At 37.1% G+C, this 20,250-nt stretch overlaps 1 protein-coding gene across 3 annotated transcripts in view; it reads right to left on the reverse strand.

Annotated features, from left to right (window-relative positions):
- Window positions 1–20,250, reverse strand: part of NEDD4L (NEDD4 like E3 ubiquitin protein ligase) — a 202,659-nt gene that overhangs the window by 45,048 nt on the left and 137,361 nt on the right. For 2 of the 3 annotated variants that reach the window (XM_072858758.1, XM_072858755.1), the window contains 7 exons: window positions 15,611–15,672; window positions 15,404–15,506; window positions 14,310–14,476; window positions 11,902–12,034; window positions 10,580–10,756; window positions 5,342–5,416; window positions 3,274–3,333 (listed from right to left, as the gene is read on the reverse strand). In XM_072858758.1, the coding sequence (XP_072714859.1) occupies window positions 3,274–3,333; window positions 5,342–5,416; window positions 10,580–10,756; window positions 11,902–12,034; window positions 14,310–14,476; window positions 15,404–15,506; window positions 15,611–15,672 (777 nt within the window). The remainder of the gene's footprint in view (window positions 1–3,273; window positions 3,334–5,341; window positions 5,417–10,579; window positions 10,757–11,901; window positions 12,035–14,309; window positions 14,477–15,403; window positions 15,507–15,610; window positions 15,673–20,250) is intronic. The other variant, XM_072858759.1, reaches the window with a different exon arrangement.

Genomic DNA, 20,250 nt, shown 5'->3' on the forward strand with positions numbered 1-20,250 from the left:
GGAAATGAGAAAAGATACTGAATGGGTCAGAAAGCTGACATACTACCATGGGAAATAAAAAATACCCACCGAAACAAACTATGAGACTCCGATTTATTTCTTTCCTAAACAGTCAAGTGCTGGAAAGACTATGCTATTTTTCCACTCGTCTGAGTTCACAGAGCTGGCAGGCAACGATAAGGAGACCACCATCTACAAGACTGTTCTAATGGTTTCCACACCGTTAATCAGTGGTCAATATGGCCACAGTAAGTGGTCTGAAAACAGTCCACAGACAATGTCTGAGTTAAAAATTAGATAATTAAGGCAACTGATTAGTCTGGCAGAAATTGAGAGGCCTGACAGTGGTTCGCAGGTTTTCTGGATCAATGGATGACTGCTACACATTCTTACATGTTTGCTCTATTCAGGCTATTAATATTGTCTATAATACAGAGTAAACATACGGTGTGGATAATTCAGAGATTTGCAATTAAAAAACTTAATCATTTAGTTGTAATAATACACAATCTATTCACTATATGATGGCATGCTGCAAATTATCAACTTTGACTGTGAGGATCCAGAAACACAAAGAAGACGCTCTAGTTATGCCACCTGATCTTTCCTTTCTCTTTAACACTCTATCAAAAGAAATTCAGCTATCAGCAGCCTTTCTCCATTCTTTGGGGGTTAATGCAACCCATAATGCAATCTGCAAACCAGAGCTTGCCCTTCAACCTCCTTTCCATATGTTAGATATCAGTGTGAAAGATACTCTACCACATAGAGTAGAAACCTGGAAGATTTATCCAGAGCCTTTTTCCCAAAACCTGAACACTTTTTAACAGTTGTCTTCAAGAAACAGTGGGGGGGGGAAAAGTATTATGGTTAAGCACAAAATGTCACGAGAATGGAGATGCTCAGACACATAATGCATTAACTTATGTTTTGCTCAGCCTAGTTTTACAATGCAGCCTTCACAGAGGAATGGTAAAGAACCTCGGGGAACTTAAAAAAAATTACAGAAATCCTGAAAAGCAAAGCGGTTAATAACCACAGACATATTTACCGAAACATGCACTTTATCTACAATCATCAACACCTACTTCATTACACACACTCGAGTAACAAAGTTACTCATCTTCTGTCACTGACAATATAAAAAAGTCAGCCACGCTGTACCTAGGGCAGATGTAACATTTTTACAGTTATACACAATATTTAGTGTATCAATTTCTTATGAGCTATCTAAATGCTTAGACTTGGACCCACAGGGGGGAAAATCAGGTAATGTTAGTTTGCATGAATATGCCCTTTAATAGCCTCCTCAGGCCCCACAGCTTGCTAAAACAAACCACAAATCAACACAGTTTTTCCTACTTTAGTCACGCTCTAAAACAAACAGGGTGGGGCCCTGACAGTAATATCAACTCTGACACAAACCAGCAGCAATCAGAGCAATCAATCAGGATACGCCACTCTGGGGTTTAACCGCTGTTCCCGAAGGGGCTCAGCTTGCTGAGTGCATTGGTCATCAGGCTGAAGGGCCAAGCACAGTTATCGCTCCCTTGCCAGTGCAACGCGTCTTCCATTCTCACTGCAAAACAGATTCAAGAGGACAGAGCGCCCTGCACTGCAACTATTCCTGAGAGCGCCACGTGGATTTAAATCATCTCATACGTAGGACGACACAGAACTCTGTGCTTGTTGCTCTTAAGTAACTCCACTAAGCCAGTTATAACAAGGGGCATCATCACTTCTAAAGATGCCCCAGCATCGCATTTTTGTGCGGTCCATCCCCCTGCCTCTGTGCCAGGCGTGCTCCCAGCATGCCTGCAGAATTACGCTTCTTTAGGGACGGAGGATGAAGAATGTCCAACTTGTGGGTCCCAGTCCAATGAGTGGTTTTACAGGGATTCTGAAAGCAAAACTCAAGTGATCTAGAAACTCCTACTATTGACAGATTGTATGACTACAAACTGTAGGTGCCTAAAGGACACAGAGAATGGCAACCTTTGAGAATAATGCTTTTGGATTTAAATGCAAGAATCCTATTTAAGTCCTAAGGCCTCTGCAGATTTGCATGTCACAGTATAAATGCACACTGAATGAAGATGAAATGGGGGGGTAGGGTCCCATTAGTAAGCTGCACTATAATTAGGTAAAAGATCTACGATATAGCTGTATTAATTATGAGTCAGTAAAGTTTGAAATCAGTTATTTGCAGAAAAATATTAGTATTTTGCCCTAAAAAGTATAATCAAGACAAGATGCTCTGCCAACAAAAGACCTTCTTTACATTACAGTTCAATATAGCATGCATTTTAACTAATGATTAACAAGTCAAGCAGGTTTTGCAAGGACACAAAAAAATCTGCTATTTGCAGGAACAAAATACAAATATGCTCTTCTGATTCTAAAGTCAAAAAACAGTAAATATACACAGTATTACAGAATGATGCATCAACACCCAAATTAAGATCTGACATTACCACATACAAACAGGAAACATACCAAGTCTAAATTATATTTATTTCTCTGAAACTAATTATCTAGGAGTGCATATATTCATAAAAGCTATTTATGATAGTTACTGTAAAATGATTTCTATGAAATAACTTGCTTCAGATGGACATTTAATCAGGTTAAGAAAGAATGGGATGTTTCTGACAAAGTCCAATATAAATTAAAACCACTTTCCTTGTATTACACTTTCAGAAAAGCACTTCCAGAATTTTACTGGACGATCAAAGTAAAAATTCAGCCCTGCACTGCTGAACAACTACTGGAAAATGAAAACTGGCATTAAATAAGACCATTAAGAGCTATATGATATATCACTGTGCCTCCACAGTTCTCAAATTAAGATCAACTTTAATTCTTAAAATGAATTAGTCTAATGGAGAGTAAGGGAAGACAGAAGCAGCTACAAACACAGCTACATGTATACTGTTTTGATGTCTCTAATCGTTCAATATCAGTTTTTAAAGAATTAGGTATTGCATCTTTCATTTTTCAGAAGCCTGTGGTATCTCCTTAGTGCACAGCTTTGCTAAAACTCAGTGGCATATCCACATCATTAAAACATGCTAGTATTTGAGTGAAATTGCAGTGTTTTGAGAAATTTTGAGAAAATTTGAAACAACAACAACAACAAAATATAACTATCGATTCAGTGGCTGTATTTCATTCAACACACTGCTGCCTTGTGAAAAAAAGTTCCTCGTTGTACAAGACCTAAATCTACCCACATTTGATTTAGAGATAGTGCTTGATAAAGAGTATTATTACCGTTGGTTCCTCACCACCTGTGACAGTTGAAGAACGAGCTCTCCTAGATGGACCACTCTGCTGTTAAATGATAATTAATGTTACAGATAAGTACACTTAGTGATGAAGGTCACTGATTACTGTCACATCTTTAGCAGTAAGGAATCACAGACACTCAAATTTATTAAAAGAGAGCAATTAGATGGAAATAATGTTTAAGATAATAGCAAAAAAACTGAGTCATCACTCACTGATAACCAAGTCAGAATCTCATACCAAAACCACCAACGGAACCAATTGCAAGAGTTCTTGCATCTGATTCTATATGTTCAGTATTGCTAATGATAATAAGAAGAACATTTACTCTAAATGTAACATGATCTTATTCCCCCACTCCCCCCACAAATTTTGCATGTTCTGCCCATAAAAATGGTATTCAAAACCAAAATGGATACAATGTGTGCACAGAAAAAGTCAGATGAAAAAGATGGAAGTGGTACTTTGAATTTTCAGAAGGATTAATACAGTCTAGAACAGCACTGTATTTAGAAAGAAAGTATGTATTTAGTTGCTAGAAGATAAATTCTCATTAGCTTAGTAAGGATTAAATATGGTTAAGATCAGGTAACGTCCTTGTTTTCGAGCAATGCTTTCAATTCTGCTGTTTTGAACATCTGCTAATGAAATGAGTGTTCTACAATAATAAAGTGATAGACATACCACCAATCCCAATCCGACTACATCAGTTAAAGAAACCCAGACTCCATAAAGCGATAAGAAACCCAGACTCCATAAAGTGATATTAAATAAAGAAGCAGAGCACCTCTGGAACAGACTGCATTAGGAGACAACTTTGTCTAGTAGAGAGAGAAGACAGTTAAGGTGTAATTGTACCGGAAACCACACCACTGTTTACCCAGAAGAGAAAGGAAAGAGACAGATAATACTTCAGAAGCAGTCCTTTGAACAACAGCTATTCCATGCATCTCTAAGCAGCAAATGTAGATACTAAGACTTCTAGAACACGTGAAAAAATTAAACAAAGAGAAAAAACCTAAGTCATTGTAAATGTCTGCCAAATAGCAACAGAAAGAACAAGCAAAGGAGAGACATCAGCTTTAATAACAAACTTATTGATATACTATATTTACCCAGTATTTCCATTAAACAGATATACAGATTTGCTATTTGTAGATTCATATGTAATATATTTCTAATAAAAAATCAGAAAAAAAATCCTGCAAGAAAAGTATCATTTTAAAAAATATTAAACTATTTTGAAAATCTGAACAGTTTTACTCAAAAGCATATCTTGCACAATCCTATTTTAAGTAGTCTCTCTATAGCTTACCACCTTTGCAATCCTCATACTTGGGTTGTAGGACAAAATACGTAGAACTTTCTATCAATTAGATCAAAGGTGTGCATGGTTACGATGTGAAAGAGAATCTTTTTTCTAAAAAACATCTTTGTATCTTTTCCTGTTTGAAGAATCTACTTAAATGAAATTGCAGAAGCTGCTTACCTAAATCACTCAGATTAAAAAGCTACGACAGATGCAGTTCTATTCAGTTCTATCGTACAAGGACTATTGCGAAAAGGCTCCTTTTAACTACAACTAGGTAAAACACCAATCTTTTAAAATGTTATACATATTTATATATTCCAAGTAAAATCAATTTACAGGACACAAAAATATACCTGATAGGAGAGTCTTGTGGCTGCTGCAGTTCCAAGTGTAGATGGTGCTACTGCCCTCTCCTACCCCAGCTGAAAACACCCCTTGGAGGATTTTCTCCCTCCACTGACTATATACCTACAGTTTAGTAAACTAAATTTCTATGCTAGATAACTGAAGTTAGTGTGACTATGCACTCAGTCTCAAAACATTGTTCTCTCTCTTGAATGTCCTCATTTGAATTGCTGACCATGATAATATTAATTTGGTATCCATTACTATTTGGGATAGTCATATGCCCATACTGGTTACTGATCTAGGTCTGACTAGAACTGACCTAAGAAAAGATATTATTCAGAATCAGAGAATGTTGAAACAAAAAGAAAGAAATAGAAGTTAGCTTTGGTTTACCAAGGATAATTGAGACTGCTCAGCAACTGTGTCTGTCACGCTGCAAGATCTTAACCTTGAAGAAGGATCTCTTTGCTGGAAACAAAAAAAAAAACAGACAGACATCTTTAAGTTAAAGTGTCTTAAAAATGGGCTTTTATTCAGTAATTTTACTTTTCTCCCATTTAATCCAAACCTCTAAAAAATAATACTTATGTTGCAGTGTCTTTAGTTTTAATACTTCTACAGAAACGTGGCAAGCAATGAAAAATCTAAATTCTCCGCATTCCAACCTGGACTGTTTCAGATTAACCAAGAAAAGGAAAGTACTTGGATACACATCTTGTACTCATCTTTAGCATCCAAGTTACAATGTTTTATTGGCCTAATCCAAGCGAAGAGAATAGGCCATCCCATCTGGGAAAACACGCAGGAAAATTAACAGTTGTGGAATCAGCAGTAAAGGGGAAGATTAACTACAGACATAACGGGATGTGAAAATGCCATGGAACTTTTGAGAAAGTATTTTCAAGTCTCTTTGGAAGACGTTTTAGAGAACCTGGAGGGAGCATAAGCAGTATAAGGCAAATGTAAAACTTCTGGCTGAATATTGGCAATGTAGTCCTAGGAAAATCAATAAGCTAGAGAGTTAACAAATTTCTACATACGGCTTACTGCACCAGTTAACTCCTATATTCGATACTCGCACAGGGGCACGAGAGGATGCCAATCCTATGCAGGGGATGATTATGTGGTTCTCGTGCCTACGACCCCCTGAGCCTGTGGCTGGGAAAGCAGCAAGTTCGGCAGAACTTTCACTGGGATTACAGCCACAGTAGGAGCCTTGCTGAGATCATCTGTTGGCATATTAAGAAATTTCCAAATTTGCATCTTAGTACATGATGGTTAGCTTACTCTTCAATAATAACATTAAGAACAGCTTTAAAGTTTACTGTTTAACAAATGGCAGAGAGGTGCTCAGGAGTTTGCTGGCTGGAGTTAATCCAGAAATTTCATACAAAACCAAACTAACTGCTAGAGATAGAAATCTACATTGTAATGATCATTAGGGCACCTATAAATACAATATAAATAATACCAAAAGGACATTAGAATATACCCAATTACTAGACGGATTACTTATGTTTTACAGGTACAAACCTCTTTGTAACAAAATCTCCTGTAAACAATTAGTATCTACTTCTGTTTTACCAGCTAGGGTATATACAATTTCTCTGTTGAAAGGGGCCATTCATTTTTTTAAAGGAGAAATGTCAACATGAACAAATTCTGATAGAAAAAGATGTGATTTTTTTTTTTTTCCTACTATCCTAGAAACAGTGGCAGAATGCAGCAGTATTACCCCAGGTCAACATACTGACTCCAGGAACTCTGGTTTGAACTCGGTGAGGATCAGGTGATTTGCTATGAATTTCTTTGAAAAGGTCAAATAGAAAGGGTGACTTACATTAAAAATCCTCTGTCCCACATGATTTTGTAAGTGATGGGAAATGTTAACATAAAAGCAGGACAATTTGTCCAGCAAGAAAAAATTATAAGAAGGATGGAAAAAAAATCTGAACAATTAAGCTAAGAACATTGTTTCTTAGACAAAAATTAAGCAGATGGCACTTCTCTCAAAACCAGACATTGCAACAAAAACTGTAGCTGTAACACGGCTCTTCAGGGTGTGCATGCTTCACCTTGGTTTTCATTACTTCATGGTGACATTCACAGACGGCATGCATTATTGACAAAAATTAAGCATTAAAGATAAATCCAATCAAATACTGCGGATGAGATCTCAAAGTCTTAAAAATTTATTTACTTAAAAACTTACAGTATTTCTTTTTTAAAAAAAAATAAAGTCTTAATTTTCCTCTTTGCCTTCTAGTTTTGAACTTCCCAAGACACATCCTTCATGACCATGAATCAGAAACAAAAAAGCCCTAAAAAAAGCAGATATGCTAGCATGTCTGCTTGATACTAAAATGTAATTCCTCACAAACCTGTGAGATTTATCAAAAATAAGGTGATAAAGCACAGTGGTGTCAAGTGACTGAATTCCATTCCATATGGGACAGGCTCAGATTATAAGGGGTGCTATTATCTCAGGTGCAGTGACAAGAATCAGTAATTACATTTTCCACTTGCTACAATGGTGTTTTTGGGACTCGCAGCCACAGAGGCTTCTTCAGATCCCAAAATTACAAGGAAGACCTCCAAAGATAATTTCAGCTTTTACTTCTTGATAACAAGACTTTTGCTATCCAGTTAAAAAATGTTTCAGAAGGAACTAATATGCCATGCTAATATTCTTTATATTTAAGAAGGAACTAATGTTCTGCCTACATCAGTTAGCAACCATTGCCCTGCAGAATTAATACCTAGTCTACAAGGTGTAGTCCAACATAAGAAATACATCAGTATTAAAGTAATTTTGAAATATCCCCATAGCTGGTACCAAGACATCTAGAAGGTATTAGGCATGGCATCAGCAATCATTTTTTGTTACTCATGAGAAATCCCAAATAATGAAAAAACCACACAAATACTGTAGTCATGAGAGCTGGCAACAAAGCAAGCTATGAATAGAATATTTCTGTTGGAAAGGACCCACAAAGATCACCCAGTCCAACTGCCTGACCACTTCAGGGCTGACCGGTGTTCAATAAAACCCAGTATTTAATATAATCAATCAGCACCTAAACAGCATTTCACTTCAAATGCATTTTCTCACACAGCTTTTCTGTGCAGTTTGATTGAGGTTGTAAGTTCCATGTACAGAAACAAGCCTTGGTACTTCTTAAACTTATTTTGCATAATTGATACCTCATCTTTAATCAAAGAGTAACTAGCATTACCCTTTTCTGGGTATTAATGGTATGAGTATGAATGCACGAATAAACAAGCAAATGACCTACCCTATTTATAACCACTCACATGGGCACCCTTATGTACCACTGACAGATAACGAAGCAACACCATGAAGCAAACTACTTGAGAGGCATATCAGAAATGCCAACTCTTACTTGAAAACATCAGTCCTGAGAGCACATTCTGTTAAAAGATCAGTGTTTAAAAAAAAAAAAAAAAAGAAAAAAAGATGTAATTACACCTCGCTTCTATGTTATGCTAAAGATTAACATGAAAGGATTTGTCTGACAAATGTATTGACCAGCAAGTCTGAAGTGTTTTCTGGCATTACATAGATATATGAGGAGAGTGACAAAATACTTTAACACACATACAATCACTCCTCAACTATCTGTTGGCAATTTAGCTGTGTTGTAGATTAACTATGTATGGATGTAGAGACATTGAAGCTGTCTCTGTGTAAAAGAGCCAAAGGTCAGGCTGGATGGACTAGCCTAGGCACGCTGTTGGGGAAACGCAACTGTAAGGGCTTCTAGTTTCAGCCCACAACCTGCAGACCTGAGCCAGCTTTATGTAAAGCCAGTTTAGAGCTGGTGGGTTTGGGAAAAACCCTGGATCCAAGCTTCCTCCATGCAAAGTCATTAAGCTGATCTCACAAGCCTTCGGGAATCTGGATCAAGAGGAAACGTCACGTGGATGTACCCAGGCACATGGATTACAGCCTGTGTTCAGCTGGAAGTGCCAAACTTTTCCTGCCTACCTGGCTCAATCCAAATTAAGCTCTTGGATGTCTCTGTACTGTGCTTGCCAACCTCCAAACTGGGAGGATTTATTAGCCCAGGGTAAGCATTGTTCATTCACACGGAACCGGCCCAGACTTACGTGCTGGCTCAGGCTGGAGAGGCCGGAGCTGTGGGAAGCACAGTTCAGAGACACGGGCTGCCTTGACAGACACGCGAGGGCTACGCACTAGACGCTGCCGACCCGCTCAGGCTCTGCGTGCAGACCGCTGGGTGCCTCAGCAAGGCACCTCAGAGCCATTTCACTGCCACCTTTTTTCTGTTACTTTCAGTACCCCAACACCCTCTTACACTGGATAATACATGGTAACAGAGATTTTAAATGCTTTGACAATTTCTTACACTGCAAGTGTGGTCTGGTTATAATTTTTATTGCACTGATAAGAAAGATGTTATCACTTAATGGCTCATAAAAGAGCTAGTTTGGATAGGAATATAATTATTGAATTATTTTAATGAAGATAACTTGGCAGCTATACCATTTATTTATTATTTTTGGTGTAAAAAAATGTAGGCCCTGATCCTGCCACTGAAACTATTTGATTAATCTCCTGCCCTCCAACTGAAGGTCTACTAAAAGCTGCAGTTATCTACAAAAGCACAAGTGACCCTTTATGCAGATGTTTAGCCGTCAGAGCTATAATTTGCTAACCTCCAGATAACATTCAAATCATTATAAGCCACCTACTGCATAAGTTCTTTGTGAAAAACTTGTACCTAATCAAGATTCTATTTAATCAGAGCAAGAGTAAATACGATCTCTTATCTCTTGAATTGCAAAGGTACCTTGATGGCATATACCAAGAATTAAAAAAAAAAAAAAAAAAGAATAAATCACAGCACGATGTTCTGTTTAAAACTGACAATTGTTTTTTGTAATCAAAGAGACATAAGACATTCCCCCACTTGCAAGTGTAGTATCCTTATTTTTTGTGGTATCATCAGTCTGACAAACTAACGGATAACACAAATATAGAGAACATTTTTTGCTTTTACCTCAAGTAAACTCTTATGGTGACAGACAATTTTTTTCCAGACTAGCCATTTACAAACTCGTGGAGGATTTCACCAGAACTATCTAATTTCAATTCTAATCCTTTGTTAGTCTTATAATAGTTAATCCAGTAAACTATGAGGGGTTTATAAAATCCTAATATAAGAAAGCACATGCTTTAAAATAAGTACAGTTAAAATACTGAACTTGAGAAAAATTATCATGTAGTAAAATGGATGATGATTGAAAGATCATTAGCAGTTTTTCCTCTTCCCTTTGGAAATTCTTAGCTTGATACTCTCTAGTATCACATATTTTGTTTCACTAAAGGTATAAGAGTAGCAGAGTCTGAAGTTAAACTGACACAGAAGAAAACATTAAATCTAAACTGAGGAATTCTGTTGTTTAAGGCAGTTTGCTCAATGGTGAAATTATGATGCATTTTTTGGAAGATAATTTTAACTGTATGCTCAGGTTTTCCTGAGACCAGCAATTACTCCCCATCCGTGTAAATGATTCAGATTAGGTCAAACTAACAGAAGATTACAGCAATAGAGGTTTATATAGAAAGAGCAGCATGTCACGTACAATCAAAGAACTGAGTTGTTCCCCATTGGAATCAGGAGTGACCTGAAGTCTTCTGCTCAGTTCCTCAGATAGCTCCTGAGGACTGGTACGGGATACTGGAGATGCAGGAGGAGGTGGCAATGACAAGCTTAAGGAATCTCCACTTGCACTTGCCTCCTCTGAAATGGTTTCCCAAGGCTACCAAAAGAGAAGAAACTACGTTAAGGATTTATAAAGACAGATGGAGTCTTCTTTCCCTTTGCCTTCTCTGGGACCACCTCACTGTGGCAAACACAGGTGTGATAATCAGCCTTAATATTTAAGAAAATGAACCAATCCCTAGAACACACAAACAAACACTCAGTGTGAAGCAGTCGCAGGGAAAAATGGTTTTCATATTGACTTCAAAACGGTCTTCATGTTGATGATGACACAATGCTTTACGATTCAACACAGAAAATAATGTAGATGAAAAGATGCATTAAAAAGAGCTCTCATTAAATAAATTCTATTTGAAATTTTGTTCAAAATGTAACTAATTCTGCACTCTTACTAAAAACTTGTAAGAAACAACTGTTAATTTTAATTTAGAAAAAAACGCATAATAGAAAGGACTCATTAGTTTCTGCAAATCAAATATTAACAGGTCACGAGTGCAACAATAGTTTCAGCAATCTATTTGTTGCTCTGAATAACATTTAGTGAACCAAAACTAGCTTTCACAAAGAATTTTGTCTGTGAGTCACATAATAAAATATTCCTTAAAGTTGAATGGGATTTGAGCTTTGCACAAACTCTCACTTAGGCCTACAAACATCTACCAAATTTAATTTATTTAGTCTAGCTACAAATGAAACAAACACTCGCCCTGATTAATAAGATCTCAGAATTCTAACTAAAACCAACTATTTTGTGAAAAAAAACCAACAGCTTCTCTTTCCTCTAAATCAAGACACTAAAGAAAACTGAAGTACATGGCAGTTCCAGCCAGTATGTTTCCCTTCTTTTTACGACTTATTCCACTATTACTCAAAGCAGAATATTGAAAGTGTTTCTATCAACATATATATAACAAGCAATGCTTGGAATTATAAATGTTTCTCCCAGCATTTGTACAGTATTTAATATTGTGCATACATTATCAGGCACCCACAAATGCACGGGCCCTTGAAAGTATAGCTCTGTTTAGGATTTTTATTGTGTCACTGGTATTGTACTTAGGCAATTTCCATAAACACCATGTAAAAACATTGCTATGTATGTTGTATAGTAATTAGCTTACAAATGAGAAACACATCAGCTTGAAGTTTAGTCAACTTCTTAAAACCAAGACCTTTACATACCTCAGGAATGTCTCCACTCTCCATAGGCTCTGGTTCCAAATCTTCACTAATGTGTCTCCGAGAGCGGAACCGCCTATGGGCTGCTTCTTGGTTTATTTGTCTGATATTGTTATCTGAATCAGATCCCACATCACTGCATAGTAGGGAAATTAAAGCATGTGAAGGAGAAAAGAACAAGAAAATAATGCATGTTAAACTAAAGCACCTACCTTGTCCATTGCTTTCAAAACCTCATTAATGCTTCTGATTATAAAAATCATTATTCTTGCATATGCCATGCTTCATAAATAGGAGACCGTTTAATCCCTCAAGCCAAAGTAAATCAAACTGGAAGCGCTTCACAGATGTCACGTAACAATGGAAATTAACATTCTTTACACATCAAAGTTGGGCGAGTAGAAATGGAAGTCCACACTGAAATACACTAACCCATCATCACTCATCCTTTCCTGTACTGACCAGAATCATTCCTGACACCGAGATTTTACCTTTGCCCCGTCTTTATGTCAGCTATTGCTTTCCTTTTTTTGATAGCCAAAGCAAATGCAAGCTGTTGTGCTATGGATAACTTTTTGAACTGGCTGCAACCGCTAGCTTGGCTCACACCAGCAGTGGTGGAAATGGAAAATGCCCCAGTTCCCTCAATGGAAACCGCCCTGGCTTGTGGGCCTTCTCGGTGTGCACAGCTAGATATAATCTCTATTACAGTACTCGATGGGCAGATGTTGTCAGAAGGCAGCATTGTATTTGAACCTCTCCTTCAGGATGAGGGACTGTAACTTTGAAAGATGGCTATGTTCAGGAAAAACTTCTTTGTGCAATCATTTTATCATTGCACATTTTAAAGAACTATGAGAAGTGAACTAGTCTCATGTTCCTACTGCAGACATGGATGGCACAGCACTCAATGTTTTTCCTTGATGACCAACTTAGTATCTGAGTTACTGGCCTAAAAGTGAGAGGTTATATATCCTACTTGCAACCTCACAAGACCTCCTGCTCCTAGCGGTTTCATAAATTCACAGAATTTAAAGGCTAGACAGCATCGTTCTAAAGTCTTCATTCTTCACCAAGCCTTGTGTCATGCATAAAGTTTATCAGTAGTAATTATGCATTTGTTTCCAAACCACCTGTGATGATACCTAGCTAAAAGCAAACCCCTGAGGCATTCATTTTATGCACCCATCTGATGATGATGCTTTCTAGTGACGATTACTTTTTGGTATCTGCCAGTCAAACATTTCTGAATCCACGTACTCTTTACTTCATTTAGCATAATCAGATTACAAGGAGGTGCTAAATCAAATAATTTATAAAACCTGCTTTTTTATAGACACTTATTGATCATTACCAACCATAACAATAGCCATTGATGAGATTTACTTGACAAAATACACATTGCTTAGTAAATAACCCAAATAGTTCAATAGTAAATAGTTCAAAACATACAGAATGAAATTCAACTCAGTTCTAAGATAAACGCATCAGAGAAGAACAAATAGTGCCTTAAATAAGGACAACACATATTTGCATAATTTAGCTATGATTATGAATACTCAAGAAAGAATAACCATTACTGTTGTAATAAGCAATAGTGGAAGAACAGTTGCTACATAAAAATAATGCAAGATGTTTACCTAATATATGATTTCAGTATAACTCTTAACATTGTCAATTATACATACTTTTTAAAATGTAAGCTTGCCACAGCTTTATAAATCTAATCACAAGAAACATATAATGAAGACTTGAGCAGGAACTCCACGTAAACACAATCAGTGTACATAGATAATGCGGTCTATACACTGAATAATAATCAGGATCTCCTCAAAGTTAATCAGTTTAACTTAATTAAAACTTAGCAGAGTTGACTTTTTTTTTTCCTTACCTTTCCAACAGTCTCTATAGAAGAAAGTAATTTATTCCTGTTAAATTACTTACTGAAAAATCCCACATCTGTCTCCCAGTATTCTAAGGTACATTGTCAATGCACTGACTTCCCTCCCACCCCTTCAGATTTCCTGGAATTTCCCAGAATACCTATGTGTATATGTGGTTTCCTGGGGGTGGGGAAGTCTCTTCTCATTCTTAAAAAAAAAAAAAAAGATGTTTCCTTTTTAACTGAAGACCTCCAGGTTTTGGTTCTCAATTTAGTAGCACATCTGTGAAAATTTTTCCATTAATAAACTATAGTTCCCGATACATAGCACAGTTAGCACCAAAATAATAATTTATCTGTTACTGAAAAGAACAGTGTGTCTTTATAAACTGCTTGGTAAAAGTCTTGCTTAAGACTTTTTCCAGCCTTGAATTTGTAAATTCAAAATGGTTATGTTTGTTGGAAAAAATCACTACTTATTAATAATTTTGCACACATCCACAAAACATTGCACTACACTGCCACTTACATTAAACTTGGTCGATGCCACTGAGTAGTCCTGTTGTTATGGTTGACATAGTAAGTCCGCCCCAGGTTGTCCACCTTTTCTTCCCACCCAGGAGGCAGCGGAGGAGGTGGTAACTCCTCCTGACGTTGAGATGCGGAGTCACTAGAATCAACCACATCCCATCCATGCTTTGGCGGGGGGGGGGGGGGGGGAGATGAGGGAGAGAAAAATTTTAAATTTTAAAGTTCACTTTAAAGAGAAGTTATTTCATTGCTGCTTACATTAGTGTATAGGTGCAGATTCTGAAAATTTTTCAGAGAGAAGTTCAAAATTATTTAAATGTAAACCATATAGAAATAGAATAAGCTCTGTGGTTACAGTGTGCACCTCGTGCTTCAATGACAAAAACCCTAAAATCCCATCAGTCTATTACAACAGGGATTCCCCAACGTATTTGGGTGGTTGCTCGTTTGTTCTAGTGGTGGCCAAGAGCAGATTCCCAGTCAAGAAGCCAAAGAGAACCAACTGCTAACTTTTGAACTCAGAGACGTATGGCTTGGGATGAGAGTCCTCATTCCCAAGATAACAGACAACTGGTGCACACTATTAGTAAGGCAGGCAAACTTGGGCTGACATTCACTCTGTCAGCCCTAATTGTAGCTAATTCTTAAAATGGATGATGGCTGATAGGAGTGCTGCAAAGTCTTTAAACCTGCTGTGCTTGCATGAGCTTTATTCTCTGCAAAGTCAAAGCTGCCAGGGAATAAAGAAACATGTTATAATACCTATTTTGAAATGGCCTCTGAAGAAGAGGTACCATTATGTTTATAAATTACTTGCATAGACTTTCTGTATTCTTCTGCTTGGCATGACTTCCACTTCTACTTGCTCACAAACTGAGTCAGACAAACTTTAGAATTCATTGTGGCAGCTGAAATACTTTGAAATACTTGAAATAGTTGAAAAATCCAGGGAAAAAAAAAATGGGGGGGGGCAGGAGAGTAAGCTGCCACTAACACTGCTACCAGGGTTTTACCTTTCAAAGGTACTACTTTTTCCACAATTATACTTAAATCTCTAATAACTTGAATGCTTCCACAAGCATTAAGCCTTACCTCAGACTCATCCCTTTGATCATTGTTTTCTTCCTCTTGGCCACCATTTTTAGGCATATAAGCCATCTTCAGTCTCAAGAAACCCTTTACACGAGATTTGTGGCTAGAAGACAAGGAGGTACGTTTCATTCAAAAACCCTTAAATAGCTGCAAATAACAAACTTTGAAGTAGGAAATGTTTTAAAATACCAAGGTCCTCTCCCTCACCTTCTTGGTCTGAGAAGGAAATCCTTAAATGTGTATGGCCTTTCCATGGTTGGGTCTTCAGTCTATAAGCATTTAAGAAAATGGCAAATTAAAGGGCTTGCCCACAAGTACAGAGACATATACAGAACATTCACATCGCAGATGCCGTAGAAAGGCTAGAGAAGATGTTTCAGTAACAAGGTTACAGCAGGCAGAGCCCTCCCTGTGCGTTACCGTTAGATGTCAATGCACAGCTGCAGAAGCAGTCCACGAGATGTCACTGCAAATACCAGCGACGGGCACCAAGGCTCATTTGTACGTGGACACAACAGTCACAACTCGGAAAAAGGTGGAAAAGACCAACTAAACAAACCCCTTCCAACTTTTTCCAGTCACCCAACAGCAGTGTCAGAAAAGGTTGCATCCATTTAGAAGCAGTATTTTTTGCACATTAGAAAGTGATGAAATAAAACTCCTCCTCAGTTGGCCTTCATTTTTCATTTCAAAGCAGTTGAGACTTTCAAAAATAATTAAGACTTTGAAATCCTTTATGAAGTACATAAGTAATATTATCAGGCTGACAGATTACATCTTCTGATTTCCATGTAACTGTAAGTTTCATAAACTTTCAATCTTGAAAACTTTGTATTAGATGAGAATTTCAGCTTTCTTATCAAATAAGTTACATCCTTCGTGTCTGCGAGAACATGGACACTATAGGTACAAAACTAGGCATTTAAAAATGACAAGGTAAATAAGAGACTCAGAAATCCATATACATGCTTAATCTGTTGAATGTTTGGGGTACTTTATTCTAATCGATCATATGATTTGGGCTGACAAAATTGGAAGCGTGAGCTGTGTTACACTGAAGGAGTAAGCGCGTTATCATACACACTCCAGTAAGACTAGAGATCTAGTACCTCGAATTAACACCAAACTTTCTCAAAATGAGCACAAAGTTAGTGGGTGCTTCTCAGAATGTTGCACCCGGCTGCCATCCACTAAAAAAATGATACTCTATTTCTAAACGCTTTCCCAGCCCTATCCCTACAAATAGGAATACTTCTCAAGTCCAATTCTTTAACTAAACTTTCTAAATACAGAATAATCTTAACGCCCAGACTATTATTCATTACAAGGTTTGTTATCTGTTGTATTTCAAAGTCAATAAATAAGAATTTAAAAATCAATCCTAACTCCTTATATCTGAGGTATTATACCAAATACCATAAAGACTTTCACTGCATGAACTCTTATCCCGCAAGGCATTTCCTGTAGTGGGTGTCCACTTAATCTGAGACAGACTTCCCATTTTTTCAGAGAGATAGTAGATTTTAACCAAATCAACAGGACATCAAAGCATGCATGATTAATAAGTACTGCTTTTTAGTACTCAACTGTAAGTAACGTACATAAAATAAGAAGCCATATATTTTAACCAAATTTTGTAGATAGTAATTAGACAGTATTAGAGAAAACAAGGATTTTGACAAACAAATCAGCAGCACAGCTAGAATGAGAAAGCAAACTTTTGTTAATAAATACACCACAATGTCTCTTATTAAGGTACTGCAAGGATGAATGAGGAAAATATTGATTAGAACATAAAGATATACAGTATGTTTCCCTGAGCATCCAATTAGTACACGCACCTGAACAAGCATATAGCTAACTAACTGTAACAGAGTATGAGAACACGCCCGCAGGCAGGTCGGTAAGCACCCTGCGGAGACGCTGCTACCTTACGGCTATAGAAAGAATGACCGTTCTGAGATACGTATTGCGAGTTGTCCCAGAGGGAATTTTTTGGGAAAAAAGTGGCTTCTGGAGCTGAAGAAAGTGTCTGCGAAGATGGAGAGTGAGGAAGGATTTTGTACAGGAATCACATTCACTTTCTAGTGAGCCTAGAAGAAATGGGCAGTTCTGGACTGCAAAATTTGATCATTTTAGCACGATGGATTTTATTCTTCAATGGCAGTTAAGTAGCTGAACCAGGAAATTTTACAATCTTGGATTTTCTATGTCAAGACAGTAGAAGACTTTAAATCAATTTGAAAAAGTTTAGCATTCCACTCAAATATGAGCTAGAAAGAGATAGGCATGCTCATGTTCCACATAAGTCCCCAGTGAGAGAAGAGAGTTGTTCTCTTCCTACAGAATATGGAATGAAAACAAAAAGCTGCTAATTCCTCAAAACAGCTCACAGAAAGTGTGTGACATGTCTATAGCTCTATCTCAAATCTTGCCGATGATTTTTAAATATTAAAAATAATGTTTACTAAAAAGGAACTTTAAAACACTAGCTGACTCTGCAAAATAGGCAAGCGCTAATACATCCCTCATCATTTTATATTTCATAGCACATTTTTTGCAGGACACGTAGCTTAACACTGGAGGACTTTTTCTATAGTTATATACAGGCTATTTAGATAATGTCTGTGCATATGGATACATGTAAATGGAAGTATACACACAAGTACAGATAAAATAATACTACATAATACAGCTCATATGAGAACAGAATGATGCATTTTTCATGAGAATACAGTTCCCATGAATTCAGTTTGTTCCATCATATTTTTCAACTATTATAGTTTATAAGCCAACAACAACAGCGTTATGACTCAAGATCAACCATAACAGACATATCTAAGTAAGCATCACTGTGAAAGTCAGTACAAAGCCATTTTCCGCCTACAATAACAGCCATCAATAGCAAGAAGTCAAATTCAGGCACAAATAGCAACAGTAGTAACAGCCATGCTAAAATTGACACCTTATTTCGATGTAAACATTTTCAATAATTTCCATAATTCCCCTGTTCACCATTCAAACACAAAATACCCCTCCCAGTTCACGGAAGTGAGTAAGATTAACATGTACATCATTTTTAAAATATTAACTACATCCAGACAATGTTAGTAATCCAAAACATGATATAATATCAGAAAACACTTATACCAAACATAGAACAATCACTGTATAAAGATATACATATATATGCATATATGTAGAATTTAGTAGAAAACTTTGTGAAGTAGAAAGTGTATTTTTTACTATTTACAGAGAAGATTAAAAACAACTGCAGGGTTTCATACTTTTTCTGCCTTGTGACCTTCTAACTTCAGTTCTTTCATCAGTGATTGAATTCAGCTTTGAAGCATCGGGTGAAGTACAGTATGAATACAAAAAGACAAAGGAAACGCTTTCTTGGCACAAACATTTTCTGCAAAGTTCATTTTGGGTTTTTGTCTACTAAGTGAAAAAGAAGACTAACCATACAGCAATACTGAAAAACCGAAACTGAAGCAAATCTACCCAAGAAATAAAGAATTCACTTTTACTTATCTTTGAAAATTGTTTTGACTGAGGCTTTTGCAGCACGGGATGGTAGTACCATAGACATATACCTAGTGTCATGTAAAGTAAGGTTTCTAAGCAATGTATAGACTTTATCTGCCATGGGCGCAAACTGAGGTTAACTTCAAGCTTCATACAACTAGATTGTCATATGGGCCCTCTTTGTTCCATCACTTCACCTTCTTTGACGGCAGGCTCTGTGTAAAATAAGTCCTCATGAAATACCCAACACCACCGATGTAATTTCAAAAAATCCTGATTTTTAGTTATTTGTTTTTTCAGTACAGCATCCCTACAGAATCTCCAACCCAGCACAGCGTCTTCAGCCTTTTCAGCAGTTTCCAACAGAAACAGATTTGATGAGGGCCCATCAACTGAAAGCAGAGGCACAGACCTCTTGCTTAGACTTTTTCACTGAAAGTCTGGCAGTGAAAGCTTGAATGCACTGGAGCCAGTACCAATTGTGCCACTGTCTTTATTGGACTATGATTACATTTAGGACAGTATTCACTAGTCGCTATACGTTGAGCATCCTTCTGTGGACAGATTATACGCACAATCCATAAAAACCTGAAGATGGAGTTTCACATCATAATTTACAGACAGCCAGTGCTACATCAATTCTATGCTCGTAGAATTCAAGGAGGAGAACCCCACCCTTGATTATATAGTAAATAGAAATTCCACTTAATTTAGGCTGGAATTTTCCTTGCTGTGTGAAGACCATGCAGAATCCTGGCTGCCAAGAGGAAACCAGACAACAGGAGCTTTATAGAAGTACAGAACAAGCTTTACACTTAGAATCTCCCCATTTATTAAGAAACAAAAACAAATAGAGAAAACATTACCACCCTCAAATCAAATACCTCAAATATTTGATTGTTGACAATAAAATGATTCAAACTCTATGCCAATTACTTTTAATTCTTTGCTATTAGAACTCTTACTGCTGGCAAAGAATTAAATGTTCGCTAAAATAATGAATTTACCACACAGTTATTGCAGCCTTTTGGTTTTCCATGGATTTGCTGAAGCAAATCTGCTAAAATGAAGTTTAATTGGGCTTATCTATATCACCTGTCTGTTTGCACTAAAGGTTTCTCTGACCATAGATGTGCATCCCTTCCCATGCACATCTGATGCAAACCAGCAGAACACACCTCTATGTCACCACTTCCAACAGCAATGCAAGTCACCAATTGAAGTCATGAGTATGTCTTTCAGCAGCAGTGCTGACTGTAAGAGTCTCCCCTCCGGAGATTATTCCTGCCCCAAAGCCAGCACAGCTGTTTGCATGG

This window comes from Ciconia boyciana, chromosome 4, assembly GCF_034638445.1.
Source record: "Ciconia boyciana chromosome 4, ASM3463844v1, whole genome shotgun sequence".
NCBI lineage: Eukaryota > Metazoa > Chordata > Aves > Ciconiiformes > Ciconiidae > Ciconia > Ciconia boyciana.